General features: G+C 38.8%; 1 protein-coding gene across 6 annotated transcripts in view; it reads left to right on the forward strand.

Moving 5' to 3' along the window:
- The window catches only part of PLEKHA1 (pleckstrin homology domain containing A1), a 58,501-nt gene that overhangs the window by 6,033 nt on the left and 37,968 nt on the right, over nucleotides 1–14,500 (forward strand). For 5 of the 6 annotated variants that reach the window (XR_009252705.1, XM_058697997.1, XM_058697999.1 and 2 more), the window contains exon 2: nucleotides 11,032–11,192. Coding sequence is in view for 5 of the 6 variants with exons in the window: in XM_058697997.1 (XP_058553980.1) it covers nucleotides 11,052–11,192 (141 nt within the window). In the remaining variant the exon portion in view is untranslated. Of the gene's footprint in view, nucleotides 1–11,031; nucleotides 11,193–14,500 lie in introns of those variants that run through there. The other variant, XM_058698000.1, reaches the window with a different exon arrangement.

A 14,500-nucleotide genomic window follows, 5' to 3' on the forward strand; every position in this document is an offset into this window, starting at 1 on the left:
AACAAACTGGTAGTTACTAGATGGGAGGTTGGGGAGGGGTGAAATAGGTGAAGGGGACTAAAAGTACACTTACGGAGATGAGCACTGGGTAATGTATGGAACTGTGGAATCACTATACTGTGCACCTGAAACTAATATAACACTATGTTAGTTGTAGGTGAATAAAACAATTGTGGAGGGAAAAAATGTTGGTTGAAGTAATTATGGGCTCCTTACTGCTTCCTTCAACAAATAGTTACTGAGTGCCTTCCATGTGTCAGCACTGTTTTAGGCATTGGAGAAACAACAGTAAATTCAAAAAAAAAAAAAAAAATCACTGCTCTCCTGGAGCCTTTCCAGTGTGGGGAAACAGACAACAAACAGGTAAATAAATAAGTGATATTGTTTGTTAGCAGCAAATGCTAAGGAGAAGAGTAAAGCAGGAAAGGGAGCTGGGAAGTGGCAGTCCGGCTCACGGCATTTGCAATTTTAGATAGTGTTGAGATGGGGTGTCACTTTTTCTCTGGGAAAGTGACATTTGAGTTCAAAGGCCAAGTGGGGAGCTTGTCTGATGTAGTAGGTGCCCTCGCTGAACACTGACATCGTCTGGGGAGATTTTAAAACGTACTGATGTTGGGGCACCTGGGTGGCTCACTTGGCTGAGGGTCTGACTCTTGATTTCGGCTCAAGTCATGATCCCAGGGTCATGGGATCAAGGCCTACGTTGGGCCCCCGCACTGAGCATGGAGCCTGCTTGGGATTCTGTCTCTCTCCCTCTGCTCTTCCCAGCTTGTGCTGTCTGTCTCTCTGTCAAAAATTTTTAAAAAGTAATGATATTCCATCTCCAGAGTTTCAGTTCTGTTATGTTTTTTTTTTTTAATTTTTTTTAATGTTTTATTTATTTTTGAGAGAGACAGAGGCAGAGTGTGAACAGGGGAGGGGCAGAGAGAGGGAGACACAGAATCCGAAACAGGCTCCAGGCTCCGAGCTGTCAGCCCAGAGCCCGATGCGGGGCTCGAACTCACAAGATCGTGACCTGAGCCGAAGTTGGACGCTCAACCGACTGAGCCACCCAGGCGCCCCTTGTTATGTTTTTTTAAGTTTTATTTATTTAAGTAATCCCACACCCAACGTGGGGCTCGAACTTAACAACTTTCGAGATCGGGAGTCACATGCTCTTCTGACTGAGCCAGCCAGGTGGCCCTGTCTCCAGAGTTTTCTGATTTAGTTGGTTAGGGGTATGGGGCCAGCCTTGGCCTCAGGACTTTTAACAGCTCTTAGGTAATTCTCATAAGCAGCCAAAGTTGAAGACTTTTGAGCAGGGTGACTTTACATAATATTGTACGGAAGAGCCTGGGCTCCAGGGCTAGACTCCCCTGGTTTGAATTCTAGCTGTGCCACTTCCCAAACCTAGGACAGTGGACAAGTTATTTAAAAAATTCTCCATGCCTTTGTTTTTTCATCTGTAAAGTTGTTGGTATAAGGATTAAATGAACTAATATTTAAGTATTTGGAACAGTGCTTGGCAAGTAGTAATACGTGTTTATTGAATAAACACTTTTGAGTATATGTTTTAATGGAGAATAAAGTGAATGGGGCAAGAGCAGAAGCAAGGAAGCCCCTGCAGTAATCCAGTGGAGAGGCAGTGGTGACTTGCGCCACGGAGGCAGCAGAGCAGGTGATGAGAAGTAGTGGGATTCTGGGTATGTTTACAAGAGCCAACAGGCTTTGCTGCTACGTTGGACGTGTAATGAGAGAGAGAAGATTCATTCAAGTCCAACATCAGGATATTTTGCCCGAACAGCTGGAAGAAGGGAGGGGTTGGTTTTTGAGATGAGGAAGGCAGAGAGGAACAAGTTTCTAAGGGGAATATCTGGAGCAGTTTGTTAAGTTTGAGATGTCTGTTAGATAAGTAGGTAGATCTGTAGAGTGGACATTTGTACACGTGAGTCCAAAGTTCAGCTGAATGTCCAGGGCTGGAGGTAGGTATTGGAAGTCATCTGTAAGTGGACCTACGTGAGTAAGTGAGCTCATTTAAAAATTTTTTTTTAATGTTTACTTATTTTTGAGAGAGACACACAGGGCGTAAGCAGGGGAGGAACAGAGAGAGGAGGAGACATAGAATCTGAAATAGGCTCCAGACTGATAGCTCAGAGCCCAACGTGGGGCTCAAATTCATGAGCCGCAGGATCATGACCTGAGCCTAAGTCGGATGCTTACAGGCGCCCCATCCTGTTTTTAAAAAACAGCTTTATTAGAATATAATTCACCCATTTAAAGTGTACAATTCAGTAGTTTCTAGTATATTCACAGTATATTGTGCAACTGTTACCACGGTCAATTTTAGAATATTTTTATTACTCTGGAAAGAAACTCTGTACCCTCCCATCCCTAGGTAACTCCTCAATTCCCCTCCTCCTTTCTATCCCTAGGCAAGTGCTAATCTACTTCTGCGTTTTGGGTTTGCCCACATGGAGTGCCTATCAGTGGAATCCTATAATATGTGGTCTATTTAGAAAGATGCGGTATTCATTAGGACCTAGCATCTAGATTCATTAGATAATCATTTGGTAAAGATGGGGGCTATAAGATCTCTCTTGTAGAGATACATTTTTCTCTTTGTAATTAATTAGTAAGAAAACTGTGGGGTAGGTATTTTGAGGCTATATGAATATTCTGTTCTCTAACAACATATTATATAATGGTTTTAGTTTATTGAAGATCCTCGCTCCAATCCATGATTATAGTGGGAGTGCAAAGTGATGATTTTTTATTACTATCATATTTTCAAAGACCATACGTTTATAATATCTCTAGTTCAGATGTATTGTGTAGAGTTTTGCCTTTTTTATGCATCTTTTCTCTTAACATGAAAATCATGGTTCCTAATAACAAGTAAATAAATGTTTTATTACTTTATATTATATTGTATACATTAGTAAATGTTATCTAAGATAAATCTTAGCATCAATATGTTTATGTTATTCTACAATACACATAAAATACTACCATATAAAATAGTTTCAGAATTATAATACTGAGTAGAATTACTGGATTATAGGCTAAATGTATATGTGATTTTGTTAAATAGTGCCGTTTTCTCTTCACTAGGGTTGCACCATTTTGCATTTTCATGAGTGATGTAAGAGAGTCCCTGTTTTCTTACAGCCTCATCAATATAGTGTATTGTCAAGCTTTTGACTTTTTGCCAGTCTGATAGGTGAGAAATGGTATTTCTCTGTAGAACAGAGTTTTTCCATTATGAAGAGTTGTGAACATTCACAAAGGTAGACTGAATTGTATAACCACAGTACCCATCACTTAGCTCCAACAGCTGTCAATCCAGCCCTTGCCTCCTTCAGTCCCTCCCCCCTGGATTTGTAGGTAATATTTTATTTCTGTATCAGTAAATACCTCTACCTGGTAAGGATTCATTTTCTTGGTAATATATCCACAATGACATTATCACACTGAAAATAAAGATCTATTTCCTTAATACCCTTAGGCAATATTCAAATATCTAATTTTCTTAAATGTATCAGTGTTTTGTTTTTTTTTTTTTACTTTTTTTTTTTTTTTTGTTTAATGTTTATTCATTTTTGATGGGGGTGGGGTGGGGCGCCGAGGGGCAGAGAGAGAGGGAGACACAGAATCCAAAGCAGCTCCAGGCTCTGATCTGTCAGCACAGAGCCCCATGTGGAGCTTGAACTCATGAACCCTTAGATCATGACGTGAGCCAAAGTCAGATGCTTAACCAACTGAGCTACCCAGGCTCCCCAGTGTTTTGTTTTTTTTTTAAACAGGATTTATATAAGGTCCCTATGTTGTGATTATGTCTTTTTTTTTTTTTTTTTTAATGTTTATTTACTTTTAAGGGAGAGACAGAGTACAAGCCAGAGAGGACAGAGAGAGGGAGACACAGAGTCTGAAGCAGGCTCCAGGCTCTGAGTTGTCAGCACAGAGCCCGACACAGGGGCTCGAACTCACGAACCATGAGATCATGAGCTGAAGTCGGACGTCTAACCGACTGAGCCCCTTCTAGGTCCTTCCTCCTTTCCTTTCCCTCTGCTCCCCGGAATTTGTTTTTGAAGGAACCATGTTATTTGTCCTGAGAAATTTCTTACAGTTTGGATTTTGCTATTTGAATCCCCGTGGTATGGTTTAACATGTTCTTCCTCTGTTTTCTGTATTTCCTACCCGTTGGTAGTTGGATCTAGAGGCTTGGTGAGATTCAGCCATTTGTATTATTTTTTTCAGAAGTGTTTCATAGACGTAACTTAGTGTATCACGCTCTTAGACAAGTAGGCACGTGAAGTCTGGCTGCATTTTCTGTGGTGTCACTGGCAGTGCCTACTTTATCTTTGTATGTTATTTTGGGATTTTTCTTATTATGATTAATGTTGAGCATCTCTTCATATGTTTAAGGGCCATTTTTATATCTTTTTCTATAGAATGTTGGTTCATGCCTTTTGCCCATTTTTCTATTGAACTTTTTTTTTTAATTTTTTTTTTTTTTAACGTTTATTTATTTTTGAGACAGAGAGAGACAGAGCATGGACGGGGGAGGGTCAGAGAGAGAGGGAGACACAGAATCTGAAACAGGCTTCAGGCTCTAAGCTGTCAGCACAGAGCCTGACGCGGGGATCGAACTCACGGACCGCGAGATCATGACCCGAGCCGAAGTCGGCCGCTTAACCGACTGAGCCACCCAGGCGCGCCTCTATTGAACTTTTGATACATTTCCCTTGATATTTTTTTGCAAGCTCTTTAAGTGTTAGGGAGATTAGCCGTCTGTGATGATAGAAGTTGTAAATATTTTCCACTGGTTTTTGACTTTGCTTATCAGGTTTTTGCCATGCAAAAATAAAAAAAAAAAAACAAAACCTTTTTTTAATGTTTATTTTTGGGAGAGAAAAAGAGTATGAGTGGGGGAGGGGGAGGCAGAGAGGGAGACACAGAATCAGAATCAGGCTCCAGGATCCGAGCTGTCGGCACAGAGCCCGACATGGGGCTCGAATTTACGAATTGTGAGATCATGACCTGAGCTGAAATTAAAAGTCAAATGCTCAACCAACTGAGCCACCAGGCAGGATGGAAAAGCTTTTATAAAAAGTTATTGGTGGTCAGTTTTATCAGTGAATTTTTTGTTGCTGCTAGATATTTTTTGTTAATTTTTTAGAGTTTTAAGCTACATACAATAAACCGTATCCACTTAAAGTTTATAGTTCGGTGAGTTTTGACTATATTGTAGCATGTTCCCCTGTGAAGTGGTATTCCATTGTATAGACAAATTACATTTTATTTATCTCTTCATGTGTTGACGGACATTTGGGTTGTTTCTAGTTTGGGGCTGTTAGGAATAAAGCTGCTATAAATCTTAGTGAATGAGTCTTTACATGGATATGTGTTTTCATTTTCTTGAGTAAATACCTAGGAATGGAATGACTGGGTCATAGATTAGGTGCATGTTTGGTTTTATTGCCAGAACTTTTCCCAGAGTGGTTGTATCATTTTACATTCCCATCAGCAGTACAGAAATTCTGGACCCACCACATCTTCGACAACGTTTTGTGTTGTCAGTCTGCTTACTTTTAGTCATCTGGTGGGTGTGTATGATGTCTTTTCAGTTTCACGATTATTGCTGTATTATTTACAGTCACTTTTACTCATTTTAGGGTTCGGTTCTGTAAGTTTTGACTTGTGCATATAATTGTGTAAGTTCCACCACTGTCAAGATAAACAGCAGTTACATCATCAGAAACATTTGACTTCTGCTCCTTGGTAGAAGCCCTAGCAATTCTGATCTGTTTTTCTGTCATGGTTTGGTTTGGTTTTGTTTTGTTTGTTTTGTTTTTAACTTGCACGCAGTAAAGTTTACTCTGGTGTGTGGGCCTGAGTTGTGGGAGGTGTGTAACAGTGTGCCCACCACAATCAAGAATGAGAACATTTCCATCGCTAAGAAAATTACCCTTTGAAACCAGCCCCTCCCTTCACACACTGATTTGTCTTCTGTCCCTATAGCCTTTTTGATCTGGCTTCTTTCACTTGGCAAAATAGATCTGAGATTTATCTATGCTGTATGTATCATTGGTTTGTTCGTTTATAATGTCAAGTAATATTCCATTGTATTAGATGCATCCGTTCATTTATTGGTCAAAGGTTGTTTTTGCTTTTATGCCTGCTATAAATAATGTTGCTATAAATATTTGTATACAGATTTTTCGTAAGCACAGCTTTCACTTCACTTAGCTAAATACTGCCGGGTCGTAGTATATGGGTATGTTTCACTTTGTAAGAAATTGCCAAACTGTTCTTCCAAGTTGCTGTATGATTTTGCTTTCCCACCAGCAGTCTATGAGAGGGGGTTCATTTGTTCCACCTGCTCGTCAGCATTCGGCATCGCCAGGGTTTTGTTGTTGTTTTTTGGGTTGTTTTCGTTTTAGCCATTCTAGTAGGTATGCTGTGGTATCTCTTGGTTTTTATTTGCAGCACCTTTCTGACTAATGATGGTGAGCATCTTTTTATGTGCTCATTTACTATTCTATATCTTCTTTGTTGACTTGTCCAGATTTTTTGGCCATTTTCCTAATTGGTTGTTTGTCTTACTAAATTGTAATAATTTCTTGCCTGTTCTTGGATATCATGTATTTGATAGACATATATGTACTGAATATTTCTCCCATTCTGTGGCTTATCTTTTGATTTCTTAACAGTGTCTTTCAAAGAGCAGTTTTTAATTTTGATGAAGTCCAATCTAACAACTACTATATGGTGCATGCTCTTTGTGTCTTAATTAAGAAATCTTTGTGTACCCACAGAGTCATGAACACTTTCTCCTATGGATTTTTTAAGAAGCTTTCTTGTTGTGGCTTTCAAATTAGGTCTGTGATTAATTTTGTTACATTGTTTTCCCACATGGATAGCTAATTGTCCTGGCACCATTTGTTGAGAAGACTATCCTTTCCCAATGGAATTGCCTTGGGAACATCTTTGTTGAAAATCAATTGACAGTGTGTCTCAGAGTCTGCTTCTGGATGTACTCTGTTCCATTGATTTATTATATCTGTCTTTTTTTTTTTTTTTTTTTTAATCAACCCTACATTGTCTTTATTGCTGTAGCTTTATTGTAAGTCTTAAAATCAAATAGTGTAAATCATCCTACTCTATTCTTTGGGAAATATATTTGGCTTTTCCAGATCATTTGTATTTCAATATATATCATAGAATATGTGTCATATTCTCAATTTTTATAAAATACCCTGCTGGAATTTTGATTGGATTAATTGTATCAATACTTGTTTTTTTTTTTTAATGTTTATACATTCTGAGAGAGAAAAAGCGCGTGCCCATGTGTGAATGGGGGAGGGGCAGTGAGAGAGAGAGAATCCCAAACAGGCTCCATGCTGTCAGTGCAGAGCCCAGCGTGGGGCTCCACCCCACGAATGGTGAGATCTTGACCTGAGCCGAAATCAAGAGTTGGATGCTTAATTGACTGAGCCAGCCAGGCGCCCCTCAGTATTTCATTCTTTTCTGTGTCTGCATAATATGCCATTGTGTGGGATACATCTATGTTGTTTAACCATTCACCTGTTGGATGAACGAATAGGTTTATACTCGTTCGCTATTGTGAATAGTGCTGCTACGACTATTCATGTATACGTGAGTAACTGTTTTCACTTCTTTTGGGTATATATCTAGGAGTAGAAATGCTGAGTCATATGGTAATTCTGTGTTTAACTTTAGAAGAATTACTGAACTGTTTTACACAGCTGTTATACTGTCTTACAACGTTGGAGGGTTCCATTTTTTCCACATCTTTGCCAACACTTGTTATTTTCCTTTCTTTTAATTATCGCCATCCTAGTGGGTGTGAAGCGGTGTCTCACTGTGATTTTGATTTCCATTCCCCTGGTTACTAACGATATTGAGCATCTTTTTGTGCTCTGTTGGCCAGAACATCTTTTGGGTTCTGTCGTGTATCTTCTTTGGGAGAAATGTCTTTTCATGTCCTTGCCTGTTTTTTATTTGGATTGCTTGCTATTGCGTTGTAAGAGCTGTTTATATATTCTGGGTATTAGACCCTTGTTAGGTATGTAATTTGCAAATATTTCCTTTCATTCTGTAGGTTCTCTTTTCATTTTCTTGATGTTCTTTGATGCAAAAAAGCATCTAGTTTTTATGAAGTCCGATTTAGCTTATTTTTTCTTTTGATGTTCATGCTTTTGGTGTCATATCTAAGAATTCACCGCCAAATCCAAGGTCATGAATATCAGCCTCTATGTTTGTTTTTTTTTTTTAAGTTTTATACTTTTAGCTATCCTATATTTAGATTGTTAATCCATTTTGAGTTAATTTTCATATATAGTGTGAAGAGAGGTCCAGTTTCATTCTTTAGCATGCGGATATCCACTTGTCCCAGCACCATATTTTGAAGAGACTAGATCTTTCTTCATTTGCATGATGTTGGCATCTTTGTTGAAAATTAGTCGACCATAGATGTGTGGGTTTATCTGGGCTTTCGGTTTTATTCCTTTATGGGCACCTGGGTGGCACAGTTGGTTAAGTGTCCGACTCTTGAGCGTGGCTCAGGTCATGATCTCACAGTTTGTGAGTTCGAGCCCCACGTTGGGTTCTACGCTGCTGGTGTGGAGCCTGCTTGGAATTCTGTCTCTTCCTCTCTCTGCCCTTCCCTAGCTTGTGCGTGCGTTCCTCGCTCTCTCTCTCTCTCTCAAGATAAATAAAAACTTAAAAATTTTTATTCCTTTGGTATATGTCTGTCCTCATGGCAGTACCACACAAGCGGATGGTTTTTATCTATGGGATACGGGCACACCTAGGAGATGCTGTGGGTTAGGCCCCAGACTACCACGATCAGGCCACTATCGCAATAAAGCAAGTCCAATGAAAAATTTGGTTTTCCAGTGCATATGAAAGTTATGTTCACACCATACTGTAGTCTCTTCAGTGGGCAATAATATTACATCTAAGGAAAACAACATATATACCCTAATTTAAAACTACTTTATTGCTAAGAAAATGCTAACCATCACCTGAGCTTTTAGTGCGTCATAATCACTCATCACCATGACAAATATAATGATAATGAAAAAGTTTGCAATAGTGTGAGAATCACCCAGATGTGACACAGAGACACAAAGTGAGTGAACAGATGCTGTTGGAAAAAATGGTGCCAGTAGACTTTCTTGATGTAAAGGTTGCCACAAAACTTCAGTTTGTCGGGGCGCCTGGGTGGCGCAGTCGGTTAAGCGTCCGACTTCAGCCAGGTCACGATCTCGCGGTCCGTGAGTTCGAGCCCCGCGTCAGGCTCTGGGCTGATGGCTCAGAGCCTGGAGCCTGTTTCCCCTTCTGTGTCTCCCTCTGTCTCTGCCCCTCCCCCGTTCATGCTCTGTCTCTCTCTGTCCCAAAAATAAATTAAAAACGTTGAAAAAAAAAATTTAAAAAAACAAAAACAAAAAAAAAAAAACAACAAACTTCAGTTTGTCAAGAACACAGTAACTGTTCGTGCAGTAAAGGGAAGGGAAGCACAATAAAATGAGGTATGCCTGTACATTAGTGTATTAATATTTCAAGTTTTGATTACATTTTAGAAATTTTTTAAAGGTTGGATAAGTTCATTGAAGAAATTATCTCCTCTAAGTGCCAGATTTATAACAACACACATATGCAAACTTAGTGGATACTTTTATTTAAAAAGTTTTGGTGTGTCTTAACCATTTCTCTGGCTGCGTACAGAATAATGATTTAGATATGCAGTCTATTAGGATGTGTTCGAATTGAATTTTCGCTATGGGTTAAACTTACCTTGAGCCTTTAAATGAGGAGCTAGTTACATAAATAAATTCAACCTGCCAGAAGATGTTGGCGCTGGCTGTAGAAGAATTAGAACAGGAGCAGTTCAGATGTGCATCCATTAGGAAAAGGAGTCCTATCTATAGTTTCTAGAGGAAAAAAGTGGCTGGGAACTCTGCTTTTTACTTAAGTCATGGTTTTTAAGTTTAATCCCTACAACCAAAATTTTAGTACATGAAGAATCAGAATATGATATGCCTCTGAAGTCTCTTTTAATGTATAACTTCTCTCTTCCCCTCTTTTTTCCCCATGGTAATTTATTTACTAAAGAAACTGGGTTGTTCTATTGTTTCCCACAGTCTGGCTTTTGCTGATTGAATCCCTATGGGCAGGCAGTGTAATATATTCATCTGCAGTCTTTATTTCCTGTAAATTGGTAGTTTGACATGATAAAAACTTTTTTGTTACATGTTCACTTCATAGGTGATGTTTGTGGCTTTCATCAGGAAGTACATAAATACCTGCTTATCTCTCTTTTTATGATGTTAACTAATTTTACTTTGATTCATTTTAGTTTTAGCAATTTGAAGGGTTTGAGAGAGACAGGGTGGTGTAAGATGTTAAGATTTAAGCTCTAGAGCCCAAGAATCTGGGTTCGTGTTTTGATTTATTATCTACTGCTTCTCTAATCTTGGAAAGTCACTTTCCCTTATGAGCGTCAAGTTTCTTATCTGTGAAATGGGGGTGATGATTCCTGTTCATGAGGTCGTTTTGAGCGTTCAGTGAGAAAATGCGTGGAAAAGAACCTTGCACAGAGCCTAGCATATAGTCAGTGGCCAATAAATGTTACCTATTCTGTGACTTTAAAAATATTCTAAACTAATCTGAAAGGTAGATTATATCAATTTATAAGTGAGGAGATTAAGTTTGGATAGCTGTTTTTTGGGGAGTTTCTTGTTTTTGCTTCACCTGTGTTTGTTAAGGGAAAAAAGGAAGTCAGTTATTCAGCTGAGGTGACTAGCTCTCCTTTGCTCCCATCAATGTGTATAGTTGAATTTAGTAACCATTCATAATAAGCTTAATTTCAAAAGTGATTTTTGCCCATGCTTCCTAAGGCTTCACATTATTTGGCCCTCACTTAGTTTTGGAAAACAGGCTCTTTCTTGAACAGACTGTACCATAGCACATATTATGCATGAAGTCCACCAAGAAATACTTACTGTTAATGTTTTTATTTTGCAGTGTAATGTTCAGGCTCAGAAATGCCTTATGTGGATCGTCAGAATCGCATTTGTGGTTTTCTAGACATTGAGGAAAATGAAAACAGTGGGAAATTTCTTCGAAGGTACTTCATACTGGATACCAGAGAAGATAGTTTTGTATGGTACATGGATAATCCACAGGTTTGTAAAATCCAAACAGTCACATTTTTTCCAAAACACACAAGAGTTTTAATTATTCAAGTATTTAACATACCATCTGGTGTGAGGATTTGTCCTACTAAATAAACAATACATGTTTAGATTTATTTCTACTGGCTGCGTTCTTTCTGTCTGCACCCTCAACTCCTATCTTATTTGAATTTCAGAAGATGAAACTAAGTTTATTTAATAAAAATTTATGCATGCATATCTGGGTTTTTTTCCCCTCTTGGGAGAGAAATGCTGTCTCTGGTAGAAAATACATAAATCGTTTAAATTTAAGAGACTTTCTCTAGAGACTACTGTCTTTTGTTTCTTTGGTAAAGAAACGACATCATCTAGTTGACACTTCACGTGGGTAGTCCTTTCATCCTGCAGGGTCAGATTTGAGTGTCAGTAAGTGTCATGCCATTCATGAACTGAAATGCACTTTGATTTCATTGTTGCCTTTCAGATCGTTGGGGAAATATCATAAATTAAAACTTAGAATCCCCATTTTAAGATCTGTGAAAGACCTTGGACTGGAGAGTATCTGTCGAGTAGTTTGTAAGTTTTCTCTACCTGTGAAACTCTTCATTCAAATTGGGGTGGATGTTGCAAGGAGTCCCTAGCAGACGTCTAAGCTGGTTTGGTCTGGCGGGTGAGGGACTCTTAGAGTCCCTCTAAGGGAGGAGCGGGGACTGGTGGGAGGTTCCATTCTGTTCCACAGAGAGGGAACTAGATCTCCTGACAACCAAGCTAGTATTCTTTACCGGTGTGTACTTATTTTAGGTTAGACAAAATACTTATTTATTTGTATTTGTTTATTTAGAAGTCAAGTTGTAAGAGACCTGAGTATAAATTTAACCTCCTCTTTAATGTAGGAAAACTGTCTATCCCTAATCTCCACTTTAGCTGTTGTTCGTATTACACATTATCAAAAAGTACTTACTGTATTCGAGACACTTCAATTATTATTTGCTCTGTGAGCCAAAATCTGTCTCCTTGTATTTGCTACCCATTAAACCTACTCTGTCCTCTGATTCTCTATAAACTTTAGTCCTCTTATTCAGACACAGCCTTTGAAATTTTGGAGGGTAATTTGTATTTTAAGTCAGTGTAGATTATTTGAGTGCTGACTTTCAGACTTTTTTCCCTAGGAGTGGTCTACGCTCTATCCTTCTTCTTAATAGAGTTTATTGATTCTGTTCTACTCTCTTATCTCTGGGTGTAACCACCTTTCTTGGGTGATAGTAACCTGGCTATACAACTGTATGATTAATACCTTTATTTACTTGTCCAGAGTCAGTGGGAGAAGGAACAGGTCAGCAGAAATCAGAAGTTCATGTTTGCCTTTTTTTTTTTTTAACATCAGATTTCTCCCCTTTATGACCCCATCTTTTTATCTGTGGCATAATCCCCTCCCAAACTCTCTTTCGCAAAGAGGAAAGTAACTTCGTTCCCCTTGACTCCCTCTAATTACTAGTTTCCAGGGAACGGTTCTCCTCTCCCTTATGAGCCGTTGCACGGTCTGCCTGTGCTCTTCCTGGTTTGTCTCTCTTTGCGAGATCTGATGGACCGATACGTATGGTTTCTCCTGAATTGTATTTAAAGCTCCTTGATTATTTTTCTTCCTTCATATATGATGGATTCTCCTCCTCAGAATTCTTCCTTTCATCAGCACTTCCCACTTCAAGCTAGAAGAAGGTGGGCACAAAATGGACTATGTTTATTACGCCAAAGGAAACATGAACTTGGAATTCAGAGTTAAGGTCTTCACGGAAGTAGTAGCATTCGGAATTGACCCAGAAGGGTGGGTACGATTTTGGCCAAGAGATGGAGAAGTGGGTATTCCCACTCTTAGTGCTCTAAGAATAGCATGGGCAAAGAAATCCAAACAAGGAAGCCTGTGGTGTATGTGGAGAATAGGTCACTTTGGCTATAGCAGGCAGGGTGTATGTTGAAGTCTGCACTCAGCTAGGTCTTTTGTTGTTGTTGTTGTTAAGTTTGTTTGTTTGTTTAAGTAATATCTACACCCAGCATGGGCTCGAGCTCACAACCCTGAGATCAAGAGCTGCATGCTCTTCTGACTGAGCCAGCTTGGCGCCCCACATGAACTCTTTTAAAGCCAAATTTCCATGATGTAATTAACACATTTTTTAAAACTTGAATGTAGTGCAGAATTTTAAATCTGTTTTTATATTCAGTTCTTAATAATTTTAACTCTTCATTCTGATGAGAATCTTTTACCATCTTGACTCTGCAACCAGTGGATTAGCCATCAATATAATAGCTTGGTGTCACTTTATTTAAAAAAAAATTTTTTTTTTTAATGCTTATTTATTTTAGAGACAGAGAAACAGAGCACAAGCGGGGTCAGGGCAGAGAGAGGGAGACACAGAATCTGAAACAGGCTCCAGGCTCTGAGCTGTCAGCGTAGAGCCCAAAGCGGGGCTTGAACTCACAAACCATGAGATCATGACCTGAGCCAAATTCGGACACTCAGCCGACTGAGCCACCCAGGCGCCCATCTTGGTGTCATTTTTAAATGTATTAAAACTTGTATCTCCTCAGGAAAACTTTAGTAAAATGTCTTGCTAAGGTTATTACGTTAGGTTGAGCCATGTGAAATGGCCAATATACCACCGTTTTAATCTATTAAAAAATGACAGTTTCATAGGATTCAATCTAGTTGCCTATGTTATGGTGCTGTAGATTATAACGATCATAAACCCTGATAATGAAAGAAAATCGTTTTACTCACCTGTCCTTAGGGAACCATTCCTCCTCCATTTTCCTTTCTTTACCACTAACCATTGGTTTAAAAATCCATTCTAGTGTATCACTAGGGATCAGTTTGGAGCTTTCTGTGTTTTGTCGAGGGCGTGGGTGTGGTGGAGAATTAAATAATTGAGTAGCTCTCTCAGGAAGTGACTTTGAAGAAACTTGAAAAAGATATTTTGGCAGAAGGAGTGCAGAAACTCATAAGGACAAATGGCTTATTTTCCTTTTTATCTTAAGTGTCATGAGTTGATTATTTCTTGTTCACTGTCAAGTAACAGATTTTGAAACCTACTTTTATGTAGTTGAACTTGGCAGTAATCATACCAATCCATAGAAACTAGGTATTTTGAATATTCGTTATCTCTCAGCTACTTATCTTTCTCTATACTGTGCCACTGTTCAGTCTGTGATCCTTTATGTCATGTGGCCATGACATAGTGCTCATTTCTCTTCTTCATACAGAGGCTTAGAACTGTATTCAGTTAGTTAAAATAATACATTTTTGGAGGACTTAACAGAAAAATAAC

The sequence above is a fragment of the Neofelis nebulosa genome, chromosome 13 (assembly GCF_028018385.1).
Source record: "Neofelis nebulosa isolate mNeoNeb1 chromosome 13, mNeoNeb1.pri, whole genome shotgun sequence".
In the NCBI taxonomy this organism is placed as follows: Eukaryota; Metazoa; Chordata; class Mammalia; order Carnivora; family Felidae; genus Neofelis; species Neofelis nebulosa.